Below are 20,953 nucleotides of genomic sequence, written 5' to 3'. Positions count from 1 at the left end.
ATCAACGGGGCCCGAGGGTGGGACGGGCCCAGGCGAACCCGCCTTTTCTTTCCCTCGCCTCCTCCCGCTGTAAGGGAAGGCGGCGGCGGCCAATGGGAAGCGGGAGATGGGAGGGACATAAGCCGACGGCTACCAATAGGGCCGCACCCGCCGGGCCTCCTTGCGGTTCATGGGCGAAGTGCTGTTCTCTCTCTCTCCCTCTCTCTCGTTTTTCTCTCTCTCCCTCTCTCCCCCCCCTCCGCACCCCCGCTCCTTACCCAGTTGGTTTGTCCCGCTACGGGCCTGGCGGGGCTTCGATTGAGTTCGCTCCGTCTTTTGAGGAGAGGACCATTACACATCGCAGAAAAGGGGTGGGGGGCGAGAAAAGGGAATGAGATGAGAGAGAGAGATTTAAAGAGACACGAACCCCGGCGAGCTCGCGAGGCTGACTGACTTGAGGGGGAACCGGAGGCGAAGAACACACCCCTCCGAGCCGGCCGCCCAGCAGCGGCACCCGCGCTGCCGCCGCCGCCAGGGCTCCCCCCCCCTCTCTCTCCCCCTCGTCCCCGCTCCTCCTTCTCCCGTGAGGCCTCCATGAGGTAGCGCGCGGCGGCGGCGGCGGCGGGCAGCGAAGATTCTCCTCAGCCCGCCTCTCTCTCTTTGCCCTCATCTTTGTGGCGCTCTGCCTCCTCAGTGGCGTCGTCGGCGTCGGCGCTTTGTTCGGAGCAGCCGGGGGCGGGGCGGGGTTGAGGCGAAAGCGGCGGCGAGGAGGCGGCGGCGGCGAAGGAGGAGAAGAAGAGGCGCAGGAGGAGAGTGAAGAGGGAGGAAGAAGAGGAGGAATCCGAGGAGGAGGAGGAGGAGGAAGAAGAGGAGCCGCTCCCCTCCCCCCTCCGCCTCACGCCGCCCGCTCCCCTCCCCCTCCGCGCACCGCCACCACTGCAGTCGGCGGGGGCGGCGGAGGCCGCGCAGCAGCCCTGAGGGGGGTGGCGGCCCGCAGTCGCCCCCCTCAGCGACGAAGGAGCCAGCCAGCGGCGGACTGAGGAGACCCCTCCTTCCCCTCCCTGTCGTCCCCACCACCCCGACAATATCCCTCCCTCCCTTCCCGGCTCCCCTTCCCGGTCTTCGCTCCCACCCAGCTCCGATTTGGGATTCCCCCGCCTCAACCTCCCCCCCCCCCCTTCGTCTGCTTCTGCTGCTTCTTCCTGCTCCTCCCGCAGCCTAGCAGAAGCCGTGCCGGCGGGGCGGGCGGATTGATGTGGGGGGGTCTGACATGAGTCCGCCGGCCGCCGGGTGCTGCCATGTGACCGGCTTCAAGGTGGAGAACTGGAAGCAGAACCTGAGGGTGATCTACCAGTGCTTCGTGTGGAGCGGGTCGGCCGAGACCAGGAAGCGAAAGGTAAGGGGGAATAAGCGGGTTTGGGGTAGGCGTGTGTGTGTGTGTGGAAAGAGCGACGGGCGCGCAAATGGCCATGCGAACCCCCAGCAGCAAAAGCGGGGCAGGCTCGGGACGGAGCGGTCCAGGCAGATTCTCCCTTTTAATTCTCGGTTGCTGCGATCCCCCGCTGGGGGGCAGGATTCCTCCTTCTAACCCCCCCTCCCCATTTCCAAAATATGCCTTTAGCTCTTCCCCCACGGGATCAGTCCCGCATCGCTTGTCAAAAATTTCTGCTCTGCCTGCCCTGCCCCCTAAACCCGCTTTTATTCGGCCGTGGGGAGAGCAGGAGAAGGAATGCTGATGGGGCTCCCTGTCCCCAGACGTCGAGGCTTTGAAATATGGGGGTGGCCGAAGCAGCCGCCGCCTCCTTTCCTGTTGTGGGTGTCGGAGGGCGTGAGGGTTTCCCGGAATCGGACAACTGCAGAGCACGCCTGGGAAGGGGAGGGATAGAGCAGGAGGGAGGGAGAAGCGAGAGCTGCCCAGACAGGGCAAAATAGCATGTCCGGCCTGCTTTTGTGCACTTGTGGGCTCCCCCCCCCCTTGTGTGTGTGTGCGGGTAGGGGAGGCATTGCTGAAGCATTTTCTTCAGACTGCCTCTCTCGATCGTGGGCTGTGTTTGACACGGAAATAGCTGCCTTTTTAAAAAGTTAAGTGGAGGAACACCGAAAAAGGGGGAAGTGGCTTTCTGTAATCCTTGCCCCCAGCGGGTGGCTCTATCGAGCTGAGTTACTTATGAAGGATGGTTTGGAGGGGGTAGGAAAGGTGTAGGCTGCAGAAGGGAAGAGGAAGGGGTGGGGGAGTGGGATGGGCGTGGAGAGGTCGCCCTGTGGTTTGACCAAGTTATTGGGGTAGAAGCTGTGACTGGACTTGGAGTTCCTAGGCAGGCAGAGGAAGCAAGTCCTGTTTCCAAGGACACAATAGGTGGAAATGATTCTGCACACCATTGATGCATGTGGATTTTTTTTTATAAAAAAAAATCAAAATCTTATGGGACAGCATCTGAGTGTGTTAGGGGGACCAAAGGTATATGTGAGGGGAAATGGAATTTATACACAGAGATGGGAAGTGCTTCGGTCACATTTAATTTCACTGCATAGTTAGTCTAGAGGGAATTCAAAGTAAATATACACTATGAAGAAAAACTATCTCTGTTGCTTTCCTGATAATTCAGTTCTGTAAACATTTCTCTCTTACCTATGTTCCCCCTTCCATCTTTCCCTCTCCACTAGTCTCCAACAGCCTTCTGAGTGGGTCTTACCAATAGTACCTCATGTAGAGGTTGATGAAATCAGGTTTTGCAAACTGAGAAACAACACAATTAGTAAACCAATGGTACAAAACATATACAACTGGAAAAATACGTTTTTATAAATTCTAGATGTCAAGTCAGTGCCAAACATCTATGTGTCAGGAATGAGCAAATTTCAGATTCTGATGTGCTTGGGTTAATTTTTGTTATGTCAACTGAATATAGTGATTTATGCCATTGGCTTACATGAGAATGACATATGTTAGATTTGTGTAGTGTTATATGGAGGACTATTTGAGGGGATATATGGGAAGGTTAGGTGGTTACTGTTTCTGATTTGGTGTCAGTGAGGCAGGCATTTCTCTTGGTTTGATGATGCAAGGAGTATCAGTGTACCTGCTTTTTCATGAAAAGAACAGCTACTACAAGTGTGTGTTTCATACCTAATGATTACTTAGCTGTTTGTAGATTTTGCATTTTGGGAGTTTGTTGTTTTTATGCACAATTAGGCCCTAAAACCTGCCTGCAAATTACCAAGACTTGGTCTACATATGCAGCAGAATGGGATGATAGAGTAGACTGGACCACTTCAGACTGCAGGTTTTTGTGGGGAGGGGGTAGTTTTGCATGCCCCCCCCCCAATCCTTTCCTGAAGATAGAAAGCTAGCATCACAGGGGGAAATATATTAGCCCACACCACTTTTTGCTAGTTCTTTTATATAGGAAAAATTCATAATTCATATAGGTAAAATTCATAGATATGAATATTTGCTTGCCTTTCAAAGGGCTACAGTTCTTCTACCAGTTTTTCTACCTCTCATTGTGCTGCAGATTCAGATAATTGCATTTAGGATTTGGCCAGGCAATGCTTTGTACCTTTTGGGATGGTTCAAAAGAATGAGTTTCTAAATCTTACTACCTTTCTTTACACTAATAATTTTTGAAGTACTTTGACACTGTTGAGGGAAGTAATACAATAATGGTTCTTACTATAATGTTGGAGGCAGAGAACAATGTTAATGGCGGTTTTAGAGATCTTGCACAATATTTAATTTGAGCTTTTTCTTTTTAAAACTGCCATAATTTAATAGTTTTCTTCATTTGTAAGCTTAGGCACTAAAGCCAAACTTTTGGAATTTCAGGGAAGGTTGCCTTTTGTTGATTACACCCATAATTTCATCATGTGGGGTGGAGGGATAAAATACGTATGCATTTGATGAAGAGGAAGCATTTTCTGCTCAAGTAGCCTGATAGCTAACCTGTTCTCTAGAAGGATGCTGCAGTGTTTGAGTCAGTAGATGTTTATTTTGGAGGCCATTCTTCGTAGGAGAGACTTCTACTGCTTTGTTCTACTTGGTATGCAAAAATGGAAAGGAAAAATAGTGTAAATGGGTGCTGAGATGGTTGAAGTCAGGCACTGAAGATTCAGTGATGGGAAAGGAAACATACAATTGCCAACATCTGTCTCCAGCAGTATTGATGGTATAAGATTCAGTAATTAAAAACAGTCCTTCTCAAAGGAACACAGCCTTGTAAAATTACATTTTACTCTATGGACTATCCAATAAATAACTGAAAGATTGTATCATTTGATTTTTTGATATCTGCTTCCCTGTTTTATTTCTTTCTAGGCTTTGCATCTTAAAAATCCAGATATCAATATAAACTGCAGGGGGCAGAAAGTGTCAATTTTTGCTTCCCTACTCGACTGCCAACATTGCTTATTGCCTTGGATTTTGAAAGGCTGTTTCTGTACTATGTTGCTACTTTTACTTTCCATTATTCTCCCCTGCTGCCACCAGTTAATGCAGCTTTGGTCTTAAATTCTTAACTCATGTTTTTATTACAGAGAAAGAAGGCTGTTTTCCGCATTAAGTTTTGTACTACTGCAAGTTACTATGTCATAAAAACTGCAACGTATAGAATTTTTAACAATCTTCTTTGCAAAACAAGAGTTGAGTGCAGGCAACACTCAACTTATGCAGGGGTTATGTTCCAAGGATATTGTATAAAGCCAAAATCGTCAAAACACATTAGGTGCTATAGTGGGTGGGATTTATATAGTATTTTGTGTGTGACATCCATCCCCTTTTTAATTTTTAAAAATTATTTTTGCCAAGCGTGTGAAACTGAATGTGCACAAGTTAAATGCATGTAAATTGAGAGTTGTTCGTAGCTTGAGAATCTGGAAACTGCTCAGATCTCAATCAAGACAGTTTTATTTCATATGTGTTTTGGGCCAGTAATATTTAATTAGAAATTAACAAGAATTGCTAAGTGGACATTTGGTGTATCTAACATAGTAAGATTGGTATGATTTTACAAGTTTTAGAAGTGAAAGGATTGCCTAACTAAAAGCACATAACAGCTACTGTAATTCAGTGGCCTGAATGTTAGATGAACTATGATTATCATTAGAAAATCTGCAAGGCTTGTTTAGAAGCTAGGCCTGTTTCTTTTAACAACCCTTTCCTCAGACCTGTTGTGGCACTGCATCACCTTGGCTCTATGCAGAATTTAGATTTTTATTGACATTAGTATTGCACAGTTTAACTGTATATTATAAATATAATTTTGGATTAGTTATGGATATATCCTTATGAGACAAGAGTAGTAGTTCTGTTGCAGAGGTTGTGGAGGGGACTTGCATAAGCCAGAATAAATCATGGCTGTATTTACTATAGGGAAATGTGCATAGCTAAACTGCACTACAAAATGACATGAATATCAGCAGCTTTGTATATGTAGGCTATGATTTTGACTTTACAACAGCAAAACAAAGTGTTATATTAAATTATGCCAAACCTGAAATGGTTTTAAATGAAACTAATTGGTATGTGTACTGTTGTGTACATGGTTTATTTTGTAATTACTTAAAAATGACAAAAACTGGTTGAGTGCAGACCACAATTCTGAATGATTCTAAAGCGTTCATTTAAAATGGAAATAAGCCTTCTACTTTCAACAGAATTTGATTCTGCAGAAGCTATTGTAACAATGGCTGTGTTCTTTTACCTACACCTGTCCAATAACACTCCTTTGCCACCATTGCTACTTCTTCATTCTGTACATGATACACATGCATATACTTGCTTCTTCTCTCACAATGCTCCACCTTCTTGCCTAGCTTCCAGCTATTTCCATGTTGCCTTTCTTTCTCTTTACTTGACAAGTGATTTTCACAGTAGCTGTATAGTCATGCTTAGCTGGTTGGTGGTGTGATGGTATTCTGTGCTTTTTAGGACTTCAGTTCCTTTTCCTCACTGGAGTGCAAGAGGTGGGCCCACTTCCTCTCATGTGCTTCCATCTTGAAATGTGTGAGGCAGCTGTATTATATATGCTTTCTTGTTAGATCACACACACACACACACACAGAGAGAGAGAGAGAGAGAGAGAGAGCGCAAGAGAGAGAGAGAAACATATACAGGCAACTCCACATTTGCACGTGTTTGGCACTTGTGCGACTACTGACATGTGTGCCATTTTTCACACCAGAAGGGGGTGGGATGGGCTTATATATGTCCCATGGATGTGCTTGGTGCCTCGGAACGCAAGCCCTGCATAAAAGGGGAGTTGCCTGTATATAATTCTTGTTTTATTATTGAATTTGGCTAGCCTTTACAGTTCACAATAAGGCTAAAAATCTGACTAGCTGAAGTCAAGAACAGGAAACGAACAGGTTCAGTTTTGTTGTAAGTGCAGTAGGAATGTAATTGGGGGTGGGGGTAAGGGAAATATTTGGCCAAGTGGTAGGTATCTGATGGTTTGCGAGTTTACTGGAAGGGAATGAATTGGCACCAAAGTTTAATAAGAAATGGCTAATATATTTTGAATCCTCAAATATCTCATTGGGAATTTATTTTCTACCAGTGCAGATTTTTGAGGCTTACGTTGCTGTTGGTACATCTCCATATCTTAAGGATTCTGAAGACTTGTTTCTGAATCGCTTTGTTATCAGAAGAGTGACGTAAATAGAACTGACTGGAAATGAGCAAGTTGAGTTAATTTGTCAAATCTGCCTATAACTTGCAGGACATGTCTGTTCTCATTCTGGAATGGGTGGTGAGTTTTGGTAATCTGCTTATGACAGATGTGACACTGTCCCTGATAGTGTAAAGAAATAATTCCTGGGGAGGCTTATTGTGTGCTTTGTACTCTCAGCACTGCAGGATGTTTTGGTTTCTTGTATTTCTGCAGCTGATGAAAAATAAGGTTAAAATGCCAGTTGATTGTTTACCTGTTATTTGATGGAGCATCTGAGCGCCTGACAACTGTCAAATACAGTGGTACCTCGGGTTACAGACTTAATTCGTTCCGGAGGTCCGTTCTTAACCTGAGGTACCACTTTAGCTAATGGAGCCTCCTGCTGCCACCATGCCGCCGGTGCACGATTTCTGTTCTCATCCTGGGGCAAAGTTTGTAACCTGAGTTACTACTTATGGGTTAGCGGAGTTTGTAACCCAAAGCGTTTGTAACCCGAGGTACCACTGTACCCGTATGGAGGTAGCAATCTACCTTTTTTTAATTGCAACATACTCTTGTCTGATAGTAAAGGCATAAATAAGTGCTCCTTTCTCCTTAGTGAAAGTCTTATTCAGGAACAGGTATCGTATTTTAAAAGCTCTTAACTTCTGCCTCAAATGTTCTGTCCCTCCGTGGTTAGCTTTCATTTTAAACAACATTTTTGATTGTTTAAGATTGACAACCTTTTTGGACCCATGGGCACACTTGGATTTTAAGAGTGCCCTGGATACTCCTCAGTCTGGTTGTTTCTCGCACCCCTTCCCAACAGAGAAAAAGAGAATGCATACACACTCTTTGCTTTTCCATGAGTATGGGTAAAAAACTAGTTCCAGTAGAATTTTCCTCTTTCCTCTTGAATTTGCAAGGTTTTAAACAGAATCTCCAAACACTACCATCAAATTAAAGCTTGCATGTTTGCACTGCATAGTCAAAAATAAAAACACAGAAGATCAGGATGGATTTTCATGAATTTTACATAGAATGACAATAGAAGCTCCAACAAATTACAGATCCCACCTGTGCCCACAGAGGTGACATGATTTGGTGATGGTATTAAAGAGAGCCCTTGTAAAAATTGTGAGGATTCATAAGGATCTGTGTCTCTAATCTATGTTTTTGCACCATGGTAGTGCTGGAAAGCATAATATCCATGATTTTCAATGGAGATAGACGTGATCTGTGATTGGATGCAGGGGGAGGGTGGGAACTTGTGGAAAATTATGCATTTTCAATAGGATCAGTTTTATTAGATTTGATGCATACTCTCACACACACCATCTTTCTCCGTTCTTTGGCACTTCTCTCTCTTGACTTCTACTGTACTCCACCTTTGGCCTTCTTGCTTCATTTTTTCCCTTCACTCCTACTTCCTCTTTCACTTTTTCTCATTTACTCAGGTACTGATCTGAGCCTTGAAATGAACTGAAGAAGTGAGAAAGAGAATCATTCTTCTGCACCTTCATCTCCATGTGCTTTTCAGGGATGGAAATGGGGAAGTAACCACCCTTTGTACCTCATTATGGAGGTAAAAGTAATGGAGAGAGAATTAGAGGCTTAATGGGCACTAGGGGAAGTCCTCAAGGGTCCATGGTGTACATATGTACTACTTTGGCAACTCCATGTTTAGGCTAACCCATGACTTTTGAATGAAAGCCAAGAAGAACTATTTGATTCTTGAATATTGTTGCCATTCAACTGTACAGTGGTACCTCAGGTTACAAATGCTTCGGGTTACAAACTCCGCTAATCCGGAAGTAGTACCTCTGGTTGACAAGTTTGCACCAGGATGAGAACAGAAATTGTGCGCCGGCGGCAGCGGGAGACCCCATTAACGAACGTGAGCCTCAGGTTAAGAATGGTTTCGGGTTAAGAATGGACCTCTGGAACGAATTAAGTTTGTAACCCGAGGTACCACTGTATTTGCATTATTCAATTCTATTTGCATCACTTTGTTTGTCCAGTTCTTGATAATAGTAGCTTAAAATTTAGTTGCATTGTTTCAGTAGCATTAACAAACTTAATAATGAACAGAATTGTATGAAAGAAACTGATGCTATGTTACTTTACCAGTCAAATATTTGAAGGAGTAAATTGACTTGTTTTCTATACCAGCTGTAGATGGGGCCTGTCCAAGCAACTTTTTTCGGGAAATATTAGAAATGTTATTGGATATCAATAGATAATTCTTGTGTTTCATTTGTGTTCTGTATGGAATTATACCTTGCAACTTGGAACAAACCTTTGTTTTTAAACATAGCAGTAGTTGGTTCCTGAGGAAAAATATCGCTTCATAAATCATGTAGGCCAGAGGTCAGCAAACTTTTTCAGCAGGGGCCGGTCCACTGTCGTATGCCCCACAAATAACCCAGAGATGCATTTTAAATACAAGCACACATTCTACTCATGTAAAAAACACACTGATTCCCAGACCGTCCGCAGGCTGGATTTAGAAGGTGATTGGCCGGATCTGGCCCCCAGGCCTTAGTTTGCCTACTCATGATGTAGGCTATACTATGCTTTGTTTCTGGATCCCTAGTCTTATAATCTTTTTAAATGTAAGGATAGAACCTATATACAGTGGTACCTTGGAAGTCTGTTCGACTCACTTCTGGGTTTGTGGTATTCGGGAGCCAAAATGTTTGATTAGCAAGGCGTTCGTCAACTAAGGTACAACTGTATTGGTAGTCTCACTGCACATTACCTAGCTTGAGGATTATGTATCACCCACTCTTATTCTTTACTGTCTACTTAAATTTAGGGTGAAATCTAATGCTATTCTCACTCAGAGTAGACCCCTTGAAATTAATGGATATGGCTAACTTAGGTCCATTAATTTCAATGAATCTGTTCTGAGTAGAGCTAAGCTACTACCCTTAATGTTAAACTTATAAACATCTAGTCATAATAAATTCAGATCATGATATATTCAGCTGTTACTCCTTCCAGTAGTGAGGTTTGTAGAAGTGCAACCCGCCGCTTTTTTAAATTTAGGAGCGCTCTCTAAATTAATTTAGGATTAATTTGTCTTTCTTTTAATCTCCTTTTGCTTGGAAGAGCAAGGCCACCCAAAATGAATTAGTAGAAGGAAAAATTATATAAGTAAATAGATATGAGTGATAGGTACATCATTTAATTCCTTGGTTTTATTTTATTAAATAGGGGAATATACTTGGATTGCATTTTCATACTCTTAAAAGGAAAAGAATTTTCTTGAATTTAGTCTGATAGGAATAGTTCTGGTTGAAGTTCTCCAGCAGTTACTTGAGGCTTTTCTTTATATTTGATACTGTTATTTGAACAATTAAAGAGAAATTAGAATTTTGATGGCTAAAGTGGAAGGTTGAGCTCCGTGTAGATGTGGCTTGAAATGTAATTTTTGTCTTGTTAGTATTTGTGTGTGACATGCTGTAGGGCTAAACAATATATATTTCATTTTGGAAAGAGAAAAAGAGTAGGAACAAACAGGAACTGCTTATTTTCTGTTCCACTAATGTTTCTGTTAGATCCTTTCATTTGTGACAGTGGGGTACAGTCCTGCTAGCTCCCACTTATTCCTCTTTTAAGCAACAAAGGAGAACACTCCAGAGGTATGAGAAATTGGCTGTCAATTGTTATGAGAGGCCTGGAGAGGAACACTTAAAATGCTAAAATGTGTTCCATAATTAACCACATTAAAGTCTAGAATCATTGTGATGCTATGGCTGTGAACATTTCCTGGAGACTGGTTTCCTTCCAGGGTGTCTCACTTTAAAATAAAATAAATAATAGAATGAATGTCACAAGAAACAAAAATAAGCTATGTTTGTACACTAACATAGGCAGTACAAATTACTTTAGAAGACACCCTTCTGCTTTGAGCCTTGATTGTCTGCTTCATTTCCTATTTAAAAGTATGCTTTAAAATGTCAGTATATAAATGATAGCTTCCTTGTTCAATGACTTGTATATGCAAATGTACCAATTATATGACTGCAAGACATTAAGTATTTTCATACTAAAATTTATTGATGAGATTTTGTCCAGGGTCATGCGTCATGACTATAATGCGTCATGACTATAATGAGAAAACTGATTGTCCAGCAGTCATGGTGGTTGTAGAGTGCAAGTGTGTCTGTACAACATACGCTACTAAGGTGCCATTGGAAGGATGGAGACCCTAGTGGAAGGGGTCAAGAGAGGAGAGAGGCAAAATCAATGGTTACTGAGAAGAATAAATGATAAGAAAGATCTAGTCAGCACCCAAATAACCATGTAACTAGTTTCATGTGGCCAAGTGGCTCTTTGACTTGTATAGCAGCTCCTATGCTTTACAGTGGTAACTTGGGTTACAGACGGTTCAGGTTACAAACTCCGCTAACCCAGAAATAGTACCTCGGGTTAAGAACTTTGCTTCAGGATGAGAACGGAAATCACGTGGTGGCAGCGCGGCAGCAGCGGGAGGCCCCATTAGCTAAAGTAGTGCTTCAGGTTAAAAACAGTTTCAGGTTAAGAACGGACCTTCAGAACAAATTAAGTTCTTAACCTGAGGTACCACTATATAGTAAATCTGAAACCGCTTCAAAAGCAGTTTGTGTTGTCACAGGAATGACCAGATCTGGTAGCTTATAGGCCAAATATATAATATGAAGTGACTTTATTTGACACCCCCACCCCCACCGGTAGCCTTTCACATTCTTAGCAATATGTGGTAAAAAAAAGAATTTAACTTTCAAAAGGGTTGTGTGTTTGGTTCCACACATTAATGTTGGCATCCCTCTTTAGCATGCATGAGGCTTTGTCACGGCTGATAGCCATGTGCTCCGTTATAGCTGTTGTCTATCACTGTCTTTACTGGCATGCATCAAGGGGTGGGGAAAAGAAGTCAGGTTGTATGGCAACATATATCTCTTGGTTACTGGGTTGCAATCTGGAAAGTAAGAGTGGTTCCTGTTAACACAGAAGTTGGCTGTACATGTAGCATAATGTTTCACGGTTCAAAGAAATGAGAAAATCCTGCTATGTGCGCATGAACCATTGGGCATGCCTGAAGTAGTTTTAACTTTATAACTAAGAGTTTTATCCCAGTTTCCTCCAAGGAGCTCAGGATGGTGTACACCTGATCACCACCTTTGGCAGGGGCTTACTGGTTAGTGTGAAGTATCTCAGAAGCTGGACAAAGTAAGACAATGGATCAGAAAATGGCTAGTTGCTGAACATGTTCAGCATTGATCCCCATCTCCACTATGAAGAAGCAAAAGGAAATACATTTATGGCAGTGCACTTCTTTTTTAAGTTTCATGCCTGAGAGCATAGTTGCAGTGATCACAAACTTAGGTGGAGCTGCATTCCTTGACATGGGGGTTCTGAATATAAACAACTGATTCATAGGATAAGCATAGCAATTAGTAAGTGTCGGGATAGTGATCTGTATTTCACTCCCGTTGGTCAGTGATATTACTGAGATACAATCACTTCAATGTATACATCTGCAGCAATTGTAAAGTGGTAAAAGGAGATGAGAGAATTGGAAGATGTATATGGAATAACACATCTGCATTGGTGCTGGGGCAGTCAGATCTACACCTACAAAAAATTAAAGCCGTATGATTCATTAATTCAAATAGCACATTCATGCCTCAGTCTAGGCATATTTTTATCTGTTTCCATGTACAAGTAAATGTCCTGTAATTCTGATGAATTGATTTGCTTCTGGCAATTTGAAAGGTGACGAGTTATGTGTAACTAATAATAATAATTTATAATAATAATTTATTATTTATATCCCGCCCATCTGGCTGGGCCTCCCCAGCCACTCTACCACTCGCAGGGCAGTTCCCCTTAGCTATGTCCTGTACAAATAATTAAATATTCGCTCCCATTAAAGAACAGACATTAGTCCATAATCAAGCTTTGCTTTGAGTTCACGTAGAATATTTTGTTGATAAATGTGAACTTGTGAACTTTATTAATCAACATTAATCAACATTCTATTTCAGTTTCTCTCATCTGTTCTCTGGTTGCCTTGCCTGTGGTTTAATGGTGTTTGAAATTAACATGCCTCTGTCTAGGAATCTTGAGAATCATCAGTGATGTCAGTTCAGTTTTCAGAAACATTTCCCAGAAGTTACAGTAATATGTGAAGATTTTGAGATGTGGCATATCAAAGGTATCAGTCTCCAGAGTAGTTGGTACTCTTTCAGGCCGGAATAAAGTAGCCAGATACTATGTAAGGTAAAGGGACCCCTGACTATTAGTTCCAGACATGGCCGACTCTGGGGTTGCAGCGCTCATCTCGCTTTATTAGCCGAGGGAGCCGGCGTACAGCTTCCGGGTCATATGGCCAGCATGACTAAGCCGCATCTGGAGAACCAGAGCAGTACACGGAAACGCCGTTTACCTTCCCGCCGGAGCGGTTCCTATTTATCTACTTGCACTTTGACGTGCTTTCAAACTGCTAGGTTGGCAGGAGCAGGGACCGAGCAATGGGAGCTCACCCCGTTGCGGAGATTCGAACCGCCGACCTTCTGATCGGCAAGTCCTAGGCTCTGTGGTTTAAGCCACAGTGCCACCCGCATCCCAGATACCATGTAGTTTCTAGTATAAAAAGTTGAGAATTAAAGACTATCCTTACGAGTTTGAGGAAACTCGAGGTCTCCCTAATTCAGTCCTTGGCATTGCAACATTTCTGTTTCATCCCCATTGTTTACCTAGTTGCTACTTAAAATATCTTCAGTGGATGAGATTGCTAGGCAACCTGTTACATTGCCCAGTTCTGAAAGCAGTTACTAATAATTTATATTAAATCTACTTTTCTGTACACACTCTGGGGCCACTGATAGTACCAGCAAACATTGATCTTCATGGCAGCCTTTTAAATAATTGAAGATCAGATTTCACATCTCCCCCTGCCATCTCAAACTGCTTCTTTTGTGTGCCAAACCTACTTGGTTTCATCTACTTATATCATTTGTCCAGCATTCTATAGACTCTTTAATCAACCTCTTTGCTCCTCTGAATCTTCCCAATCTCTTTATTGATGTGGTATCAAAAAAGATGCATGTATCTAGCCTGTATATCGGGAATATTGTGAATTCTTTTCATTTTCAGAGTACTACTTCCTTTGTTGCGAGCTACACTGTTTAGCCCAGTCACTGTAGCAGAACCTTGCATCTAGAATACCTGATTCATTGTTTGTGGACTGTAGTACCATTATGAAAATGACTAGCAAGCTAAATTGTTGGCTTGCCATGCAGTACTCAATATAAATTCCTTCTTGGGCCTTTTGTAGCGTTTACCTCAGATTTTTTGCTCTTTTTTGTGTGCAAAATATTAAGACTATAACAAAGAACATGCAAAGCTACATAGATTTATGCATACAGTATTGTATAGAAGAGGAGAATGTCAAAACATAGGAATATTCTTTTAGTAGAAATGTGCACTCGGGAAGCAGATGCAGTACAGTGGTACCTTGGGTTACAGGCGCTTCAGGTTACATACGCTTCAGGTTACAGACTCCGCTAACCCATAATAGTACCTCAGGTTAAGAACTTTGCTTCAGGATGAGAACAGAAATCGTGCTCTGGCGGCGTGGCAACAGTGGGAGGCCCCATTAGCTAAAGTGGTGCTTCAGGTTAAGAACAGTTTCAGATTAAGAACGGACATCTGGAACGAATTAAGTACTTAAGCCGAGGTACCACTGTATGTATATATAAATATATATACATATATATATATAGACGTGTGTGTGTGTGTGTGTGTGTATGTGTGTGTGTTTGGAGAGAAAGAGAGAGAGAGAAATAATGCCTCTTTTGTGTTTGTTATTTTTATGCTTCAGGGCAACTGGAAAGGGGCGGGGGGCGGGACCCAGTGAAGTCTGTTGCTCTCAGATATCTAGGGGAACCTGTAAACCGTCGCTTGATACCAATTTGTCTGTTCCAGTCTTACCCCGAAAGTGAAACTATATTAGACAGGCTTGAAAAAATATTTCAAATCCTAGGTGTCTGCATGTTCATTCCTGCCACGGTGCTCCTTCGTTACAAATATTTGCTGCTTGCATGCTTACAACTGTATTCACCATTATTTAGAATTTGAGTAGACCTATTGGAATTAATGGATATGACCAACTTAAGTACGTTAATTTCGGTGGGTCTACTCTGAGTAGAAATTAGTTTGTCTACAACCCTTAGTGTAGATCTGCTAATTGGAAAATTACTGCATTTGTTATACTTCATAATTCCTGCCAAGGGCTAAGATAATGGATGTCAAGGAAGAAAATGGCAGGAGGCAGGAGGGACTAAGGGTCGTTTGGAGGAGTGATATAGGCTACAGAAACTACACTTGGTGATTTGATGTTGAGCCTTCAGTGTTCATTGATCATGCATTTGAGAACTTTTCCCTCATATTGCTACAGAGAAACTCTTTTTGAACAAGGATAGTCCCTCTTAAGCATGGTTTAGGTTCTGTAGCTTCTACAATGCATTTGGACCTTGTTGTTGCTCTTCAGATTTAATAGGGAAAATAGTAAGTGTACTACTTTATTGTCTTGCTTAGTTCTCCTGGATGTAAATAATTACTATTCATGATACTAGTGCAGGGGTCAGCAACCCGCGGCTCCGGAGCCGCATGTGGCTCTTTTACACCTTTGCTGCGGCTCCAGGGCGGATACTAGCGAGGGGAGGAGGCGCATTGTGCGCCCCGACACTCCCCACTGTGGAAGGCGCTGTACTGGCTGTGACGTCGCATGGGGGCGGTGCGTGCGTTAGTCACGCACCGTCCCAACGTCACCTTCCCACCCGCTGTCAGATCGGAGGGCAGTGGCACGCATGCTTTAAATGTCGCAATGGTTTTGCTGCTCCCAGGTTTTTTTTCCTCGGAAACAGGTCTAAGTGGCTCTTTTTGTCTTAAAGGTTGCAGACCCCTCTACTAGTGGAACCTCTTTGGTCTTCTTTTTAAACTATGCTAGCATGTATTTACATCCTAGTTTTGAAGCACCCACTTCTGATATTTGCTTTGCCATAGCAGTTTTGCTCTTGTAGAAAGGAACAGCCTGAAGGCTGCTGGACATTCTGTAATCTGGCAATGACTCCAAGTAGACTGTCTGCCAGGCAAGGAAAGCCTGGTGCACAGCCGTGCTCTGGCAGTAACCAACACTTTAATCCCCTGCCTTGTTCAGGGCAGTGAGGTGTAGACCAGCCAGCAGAGTTGGTTCTGTGCCACATGGCAGAGTCCTTCTGTAACTGTTCATGCTGCTGGTCTTGTCGCTTTGTGCTTCCACAGCTATACAAGCGTGCCAAATTGAACTCTTCTGTCTAGTAGTCCTTTCTACAACATGATGTTATAAACATTATTGCCTAACAAAGAAAGGTGAATCTGTATGTGTATGTGTAAGCATGGATTAAAAAAAACCACAACTGGTGGCATGAATAGGACCTGCTTAAGACTTGGCAAAGATTAACTGTTTCAGCTATTCTCCCAAAAGCAAAGGGAATCTCTTTTCACTTAAAGGCAATCAATCCCTCTGTTGGTACTCTTTGAGGGGATGGTTTCTTTCCTGACTGTTTTAGAATTGGCCTCCTTAGATGGTCTAAATACTAGTTCTAGACTCCAGAATGCTTCAGTTTAGATACCTTAAGCATGCTGGTGCTTTTATTAACTACCCTTCTCCTTAAGGTCCCAGGGCAGGTTACAAGAATTTAAATACATCATGAAAACGATTTAAAAACTACAGTTACAAAAAAATACAGTCACAAAAATAAGATTATACTTTGGTTGAAACCTTGTCATTTAAGGTACAGATGGGTGGGGTATAAATAATAAATTAATATTATTATTATTAATGTATTTTGTATACCCTTTCTCAAAAGGTGGTCTGACCATTTAAACAACTATTCTATCATACCTCTTTTCTTCTATCATAGAAATCTCCTCTTTTGCCTTGGAACTGTTGGATTGCAGCTTCTGCATCCAAATATATTCTCCTGCACCCCAGACATGACCAGATTAGAAATCACATTCCCCTGCTCAAATACAATAGATTTAATTCTACAGAATATATGAGGGATACTTGTACTAGATTCATAGTGAATATAGCCCATTGTAACAATGTATTCCTGCCTCTTTCTGAGCTCCTTAAATGTTGACTTACAGCCACAGCAAAATGGTTTATCTGTGGTAACAAGCTATTGAGGCAAAGTAACAATAGTGTTTCCAGAATAAATATGGCACATATGTTAAATGAGTTAGTGCTCCTCTGTCTTGAATATATGAATAGTAGAAGGGGAGACCTGCATCACCACAATCACATACACATATTGGGGCACATGCAGTTCTTTCCCACCTTCCTTTTTTGAGGATGGATTGTTAAAATGAGCCACATGTTAATTTGTATGCAGGATGGGATGGTGCATGAGGGCATGCTGCTCTACTACATGCATAAAGTCATTGCTCAGACTCTGCTGTCATTCTTCCTTGCTGGCTATGGACTGCCTTCATCTTATTCCCCCAATGACTTGGCCTTGTTCTACCCTAGTTGAACAAGAACTGGCTCTGACAGCTGCTTAGTTGGGTCCCATCCCCCTGCCTCCCTTTAAAGACTAGTAGCTTCATTTTCTAGAAGCATGCCACCCTTCCCAGTGCATTCCTAAAAAGCATTTTTCAAGGAAAAATGTCAGACAGCAATGCAGATTTCTCACATTCTTTGTGGACTGAATAGCAGGTGCCTTTACAGAAGGACTGCAGGCAGCTATTTTCTGCAGAATGCTGTTTTGAAAAGGGGTGGAGGAGAATTAAACCTATTTGAAAAGTTTATTCTATTGTATAGAATAATTTATTATAGTATACTACTATTGGTACTCTTATGTATCCCAGGATTTATTTATTGACCAACTGTTTTTGTTTTTTGTTTAAAAAAAGACTTTATTATGAAGTTAAAATAACAATCCAGTAAGGAATATAGTAAAATAAACAAACCAACATTAACTGCAGAATTGCCCATAAAAAGCATGTGGTTGTCAAGGATTTCTGTTGAGATACAGTAGTTGCAAAAGTCGATTGGCTTGGATTCCAGTTAGGAGTCAACATTAAGGTTTTTATTTCAGCTGCCAAGATAAAGTTGTTTTTTAAAAGCAAACACCTTGAAAAGATTCTGCTTATTTAGTAAGTGGTGCCTTTCTTATGTCAGGTAGCCATGATGAAGGTGAGAGTTTAGGTTTTGGAACTTCAGGATGTAGCTTTTAATCAGCTTCCCCTTTTAACTCCTAGGTGAGTGAATATTATTTTAGGGATCTGTTAACAATTTATTCTGATGATAACTTGCATCCAAGAAGCAAGTGAAATAATATTGGAAGCCTATACTGACACGGCACACTTATGAACAGTGATTATCCTATTCCTGATTGTAAGAATATACTTAGCTCACTTTGAGGGGAAAGTTGCCTTTCCATGGTCCTCGTCTTCGTCCCCTCCACATGCCTCAGGCAGATTAGGGTGATTGCATTAATGTAGCCAAATCTGGCCTTCAGATGCTGATTCCTAGGGGGAAAGTGTACTGTGTGTACAGTAGTTGGAATACAGAATCTACTAACCCACAAAGCTTACTGGATAAGCTCAAGGCAGTTGTCATGTCTGAGTTTTAACTGCTACATAGGGTGGCTTTGAGAATAAAATGAAAGAACCCCTAGGTAATCTGCCCTGAGCTCCTTAGAGAAGAGGTGAGATATAATACTATCTGAATCAGTGGGCCCAAGCATATATGCAAAATATTAGAAACCGCAAAAGTGAGATGCCCAAGCCTCTTCATAAGTTAGCTTCAATTGAGAATTTCCAGCTGAGGCAGTCAGACCCTTTCACTTCTAGGAGAAAATAGTGCATGAATTAAAGTTTCTGGACATGGCATCTCTTTCTTTGATCACCTTCTCAAAATTCACAATTCCTTCAGGGGAAATATTGGGTGATATCACTACAGCCTGATTGCTTGCTACATGTTTCCGATGCAGAAGGTTGAGGGTCTGCCTCCAAGAAGACTTATCAGGTCAACATCTGCTTAGCTTCAGCACTTTCGCAAAATCAGATGACCTTGGACCATTCACTAGGTCCTGCTGGATTTAAATATATTCTGAAAAAGAAACCTGAAGAATCTTACTATCTCATTTGCATAGGGTCAAAACATGATGCACTCCATAATGAGACACACAGACACACGACTTTCTGATGTAAAAAAAAGTGTTCTTGCTTTCATCAGTCACTTTGACTGAAATTCAGCTTGTTTTGACACAGAGAATTGACAGCCGTGCTCCCTGAAACTGCTTCAAAAGAGTCCTTAAACTACTGTTCAAATAGTGGAAAACGTTAAGTGTGGCCTCTGCATTATCTTGCTTGCTCTTCTCCTCTCCTACCCTTTTGCATCTAATAAGCTGTATGTTCATTTCTGAAGATGACTTGGCTTTTGCTTCCATCAGTGCAATGTAATGTTGAACTGCATTTCTCTAGTGTGAGTAGCATTAATCCTACTGTTCACCAATGAAAAGCAGTGTTTTGTAAGTAGGCTGCATGATGTTTGAAATTAGATGCTGGCTTTTGTGGTCTTGGATGCTGAACAGATTTTAGAAGGTCTGTGCATTGTGTTAAATGTTCATGTGATGGTAGTGGTTGCTTTTTAAATGTACTATCTTTGAAATAGTTCAGTATATTAGGAATGTGGGCAAGTGTTTTTGTACATATGCATAGTATTTTTTAGAAAGTCAAAACTTAATTGCTGTAGAAACACATTTGCTGGGAATTTTTCTTAGCCATTAATCCCAGCAGGCAGTTTGGGAGTTTGTATATTTGTTTTCAGTTAACTAAGCAATGCTTTGGCATTTAATGCAAAGTGTCCATAAATGAAAACACTATAATTTACTAATTTCTGGGGGTGGCATTATGTAATTACTGTCTAGTAGATAGGAAAATGTGGAGATAATACCAGCAGGGTATGAAGTGATGCTAAACATAAAATATTTAACCTTTTGTTGTTTTGGCTAGTTTTTGCCAGTGTTTTAATTTTTCTCATGGAAACTCCATGAGAACCCCGCTTAGTGCAGACCTTCTAACAATAAATGCATTAAATGAAGCTGCTGATAGTGTTTTTAGTCTCCAAAACTCCTTCGCTTCATACATTTATAGATTTCACATCTTGCAGGCGTTCCTTAGAAAAGATTTTTAAAGGATTAAGTATTGCATTGTCCAGGGTACCAATGAGTGGCATGTATCTTATATGACTGTAGGTCCATCCTGGAAACACTCATTCTCTAATGTACTGATCAGCTGATGAATGGAGGATTCAATCCTGTTTTTTGGAGGAGTCTACTTTGCCAGGGCATTCCCCACAGGGAACATGCTGGCAAAGCAGCATGTAGCAGAATTGGACCCTGCTCATCAACTGATATCAACTGATTGACGGGTGGGTGTGATTTGGGGGAAATGGTATTGTAGGTCCAATTAGTCCCTTGGTGAGCCAAGATTGGCTAGAAATTCCAAACCCCTGTGCTAAGCTAAATTAGGGCTTAGCTCAGTGCAGCACAGCAGCAGAATAACTGAGGAGGAGCAAAGTGGCTAGAGTCTCTCCAGGAGTACACAAAATGTTTTGATTTAGCATGACGTGAGAACCGGACCACTGGTAAGAATTGTGCATAATTTGACAACTTTAAGGACTGGAAAATTGGGAAACAATTAACTCCTAGACCAGTCTAAACTATATGCTGCATAAATAAATCATGTGGAGGATCTGTATTGCAGTGGTCTTTCCTGCTTGCAGAATTGCATTGACTCTGATGTGGTCTTATACTTGAGTTTAACCTAAATTGCACAGGACATTTTTTTTAAGAATCTGACTCTGAGGGAGTTAACATTACCCCCCCTTTTTTCTGACTTTCCCTCATGTTGCATAAATAAATCATGTTGTAGAGGATCTATATTGCAGCTATCTTCGCTGCTAGCAGGAATGAAGTGACTTTGATGTGGACTAAATAAGTTCACATTTTCTGTGGACAGCTTACAGTGCTTAAAACAAAACAGAAGGGAACTGAGGTCTACAGTTGCCTACATAAGAACCATTGAGTTGCTAAAGCTTTGATCTACATTTCCATTAAGTTTCTTTTTCTGAAAAGATTGTGCTTAAGAGTATTTTCAGCTCCATTAACTGCAAAGCCCGTAATTTGGGACCCCCTCCAAATCATTGGCAAAATTTTGCAATCGTTTTTCAGCGCCGCCCCAACTGATACTCAGAGAGTCATAGGCAGGCAACCCGAACCTTC

General features: G+C 42.0%; 1 protein-coding gene across 3 annotated transcripts in view; it reads left to right on the top strand.

The window, feature by feature from the left end:
- The first annotated feature begins 238 nt into the window (after positions 1–238).
- Positions 239–20,953, top strand: part of USP22 (ubiquitin specific peptidase 22) — a 105,652-nt gene continuing 84,937 nt past the window's right edge. For 2 of the 3 annotated variants that reach the window (XM_028706950.2, XM_028706951.2), the window contains exon 1: positions 239–1,375. In XM_028706950.2, coding sequence (XP_028562783.1) covers positions 1,250–1,375 — 126 coding nt within the window. In that variant the 5' untranslated portion in view covers positions 239–1,249. The remainder of the gene's footprint in view (positions 1,376–20,953) is intronic. The other variant, XM_028706949.2, reaches the window with a different exon arrangement.

The sequence above is a fragment of the Podarcis muralis genome, chromosome 14 (assembly GCF_964188315.1).
Source record: "Podarcis muralis chromosome 14, rPodMur119.hap1.1, whole genome shotgun sequence".
Classification (NCBI taxonomy): domain Eukaryota; kingdom Metazoa; phylum Chordata; class Lepidosauria; order Squamata; family Lacertidae; genus Podarcis; species Podarcis muralis.
The sequence above is the reverse complement of the archived record's forward strand: the minus strand, read 5'-3'. Positions and strand labels throughout refer to the sequence as shown.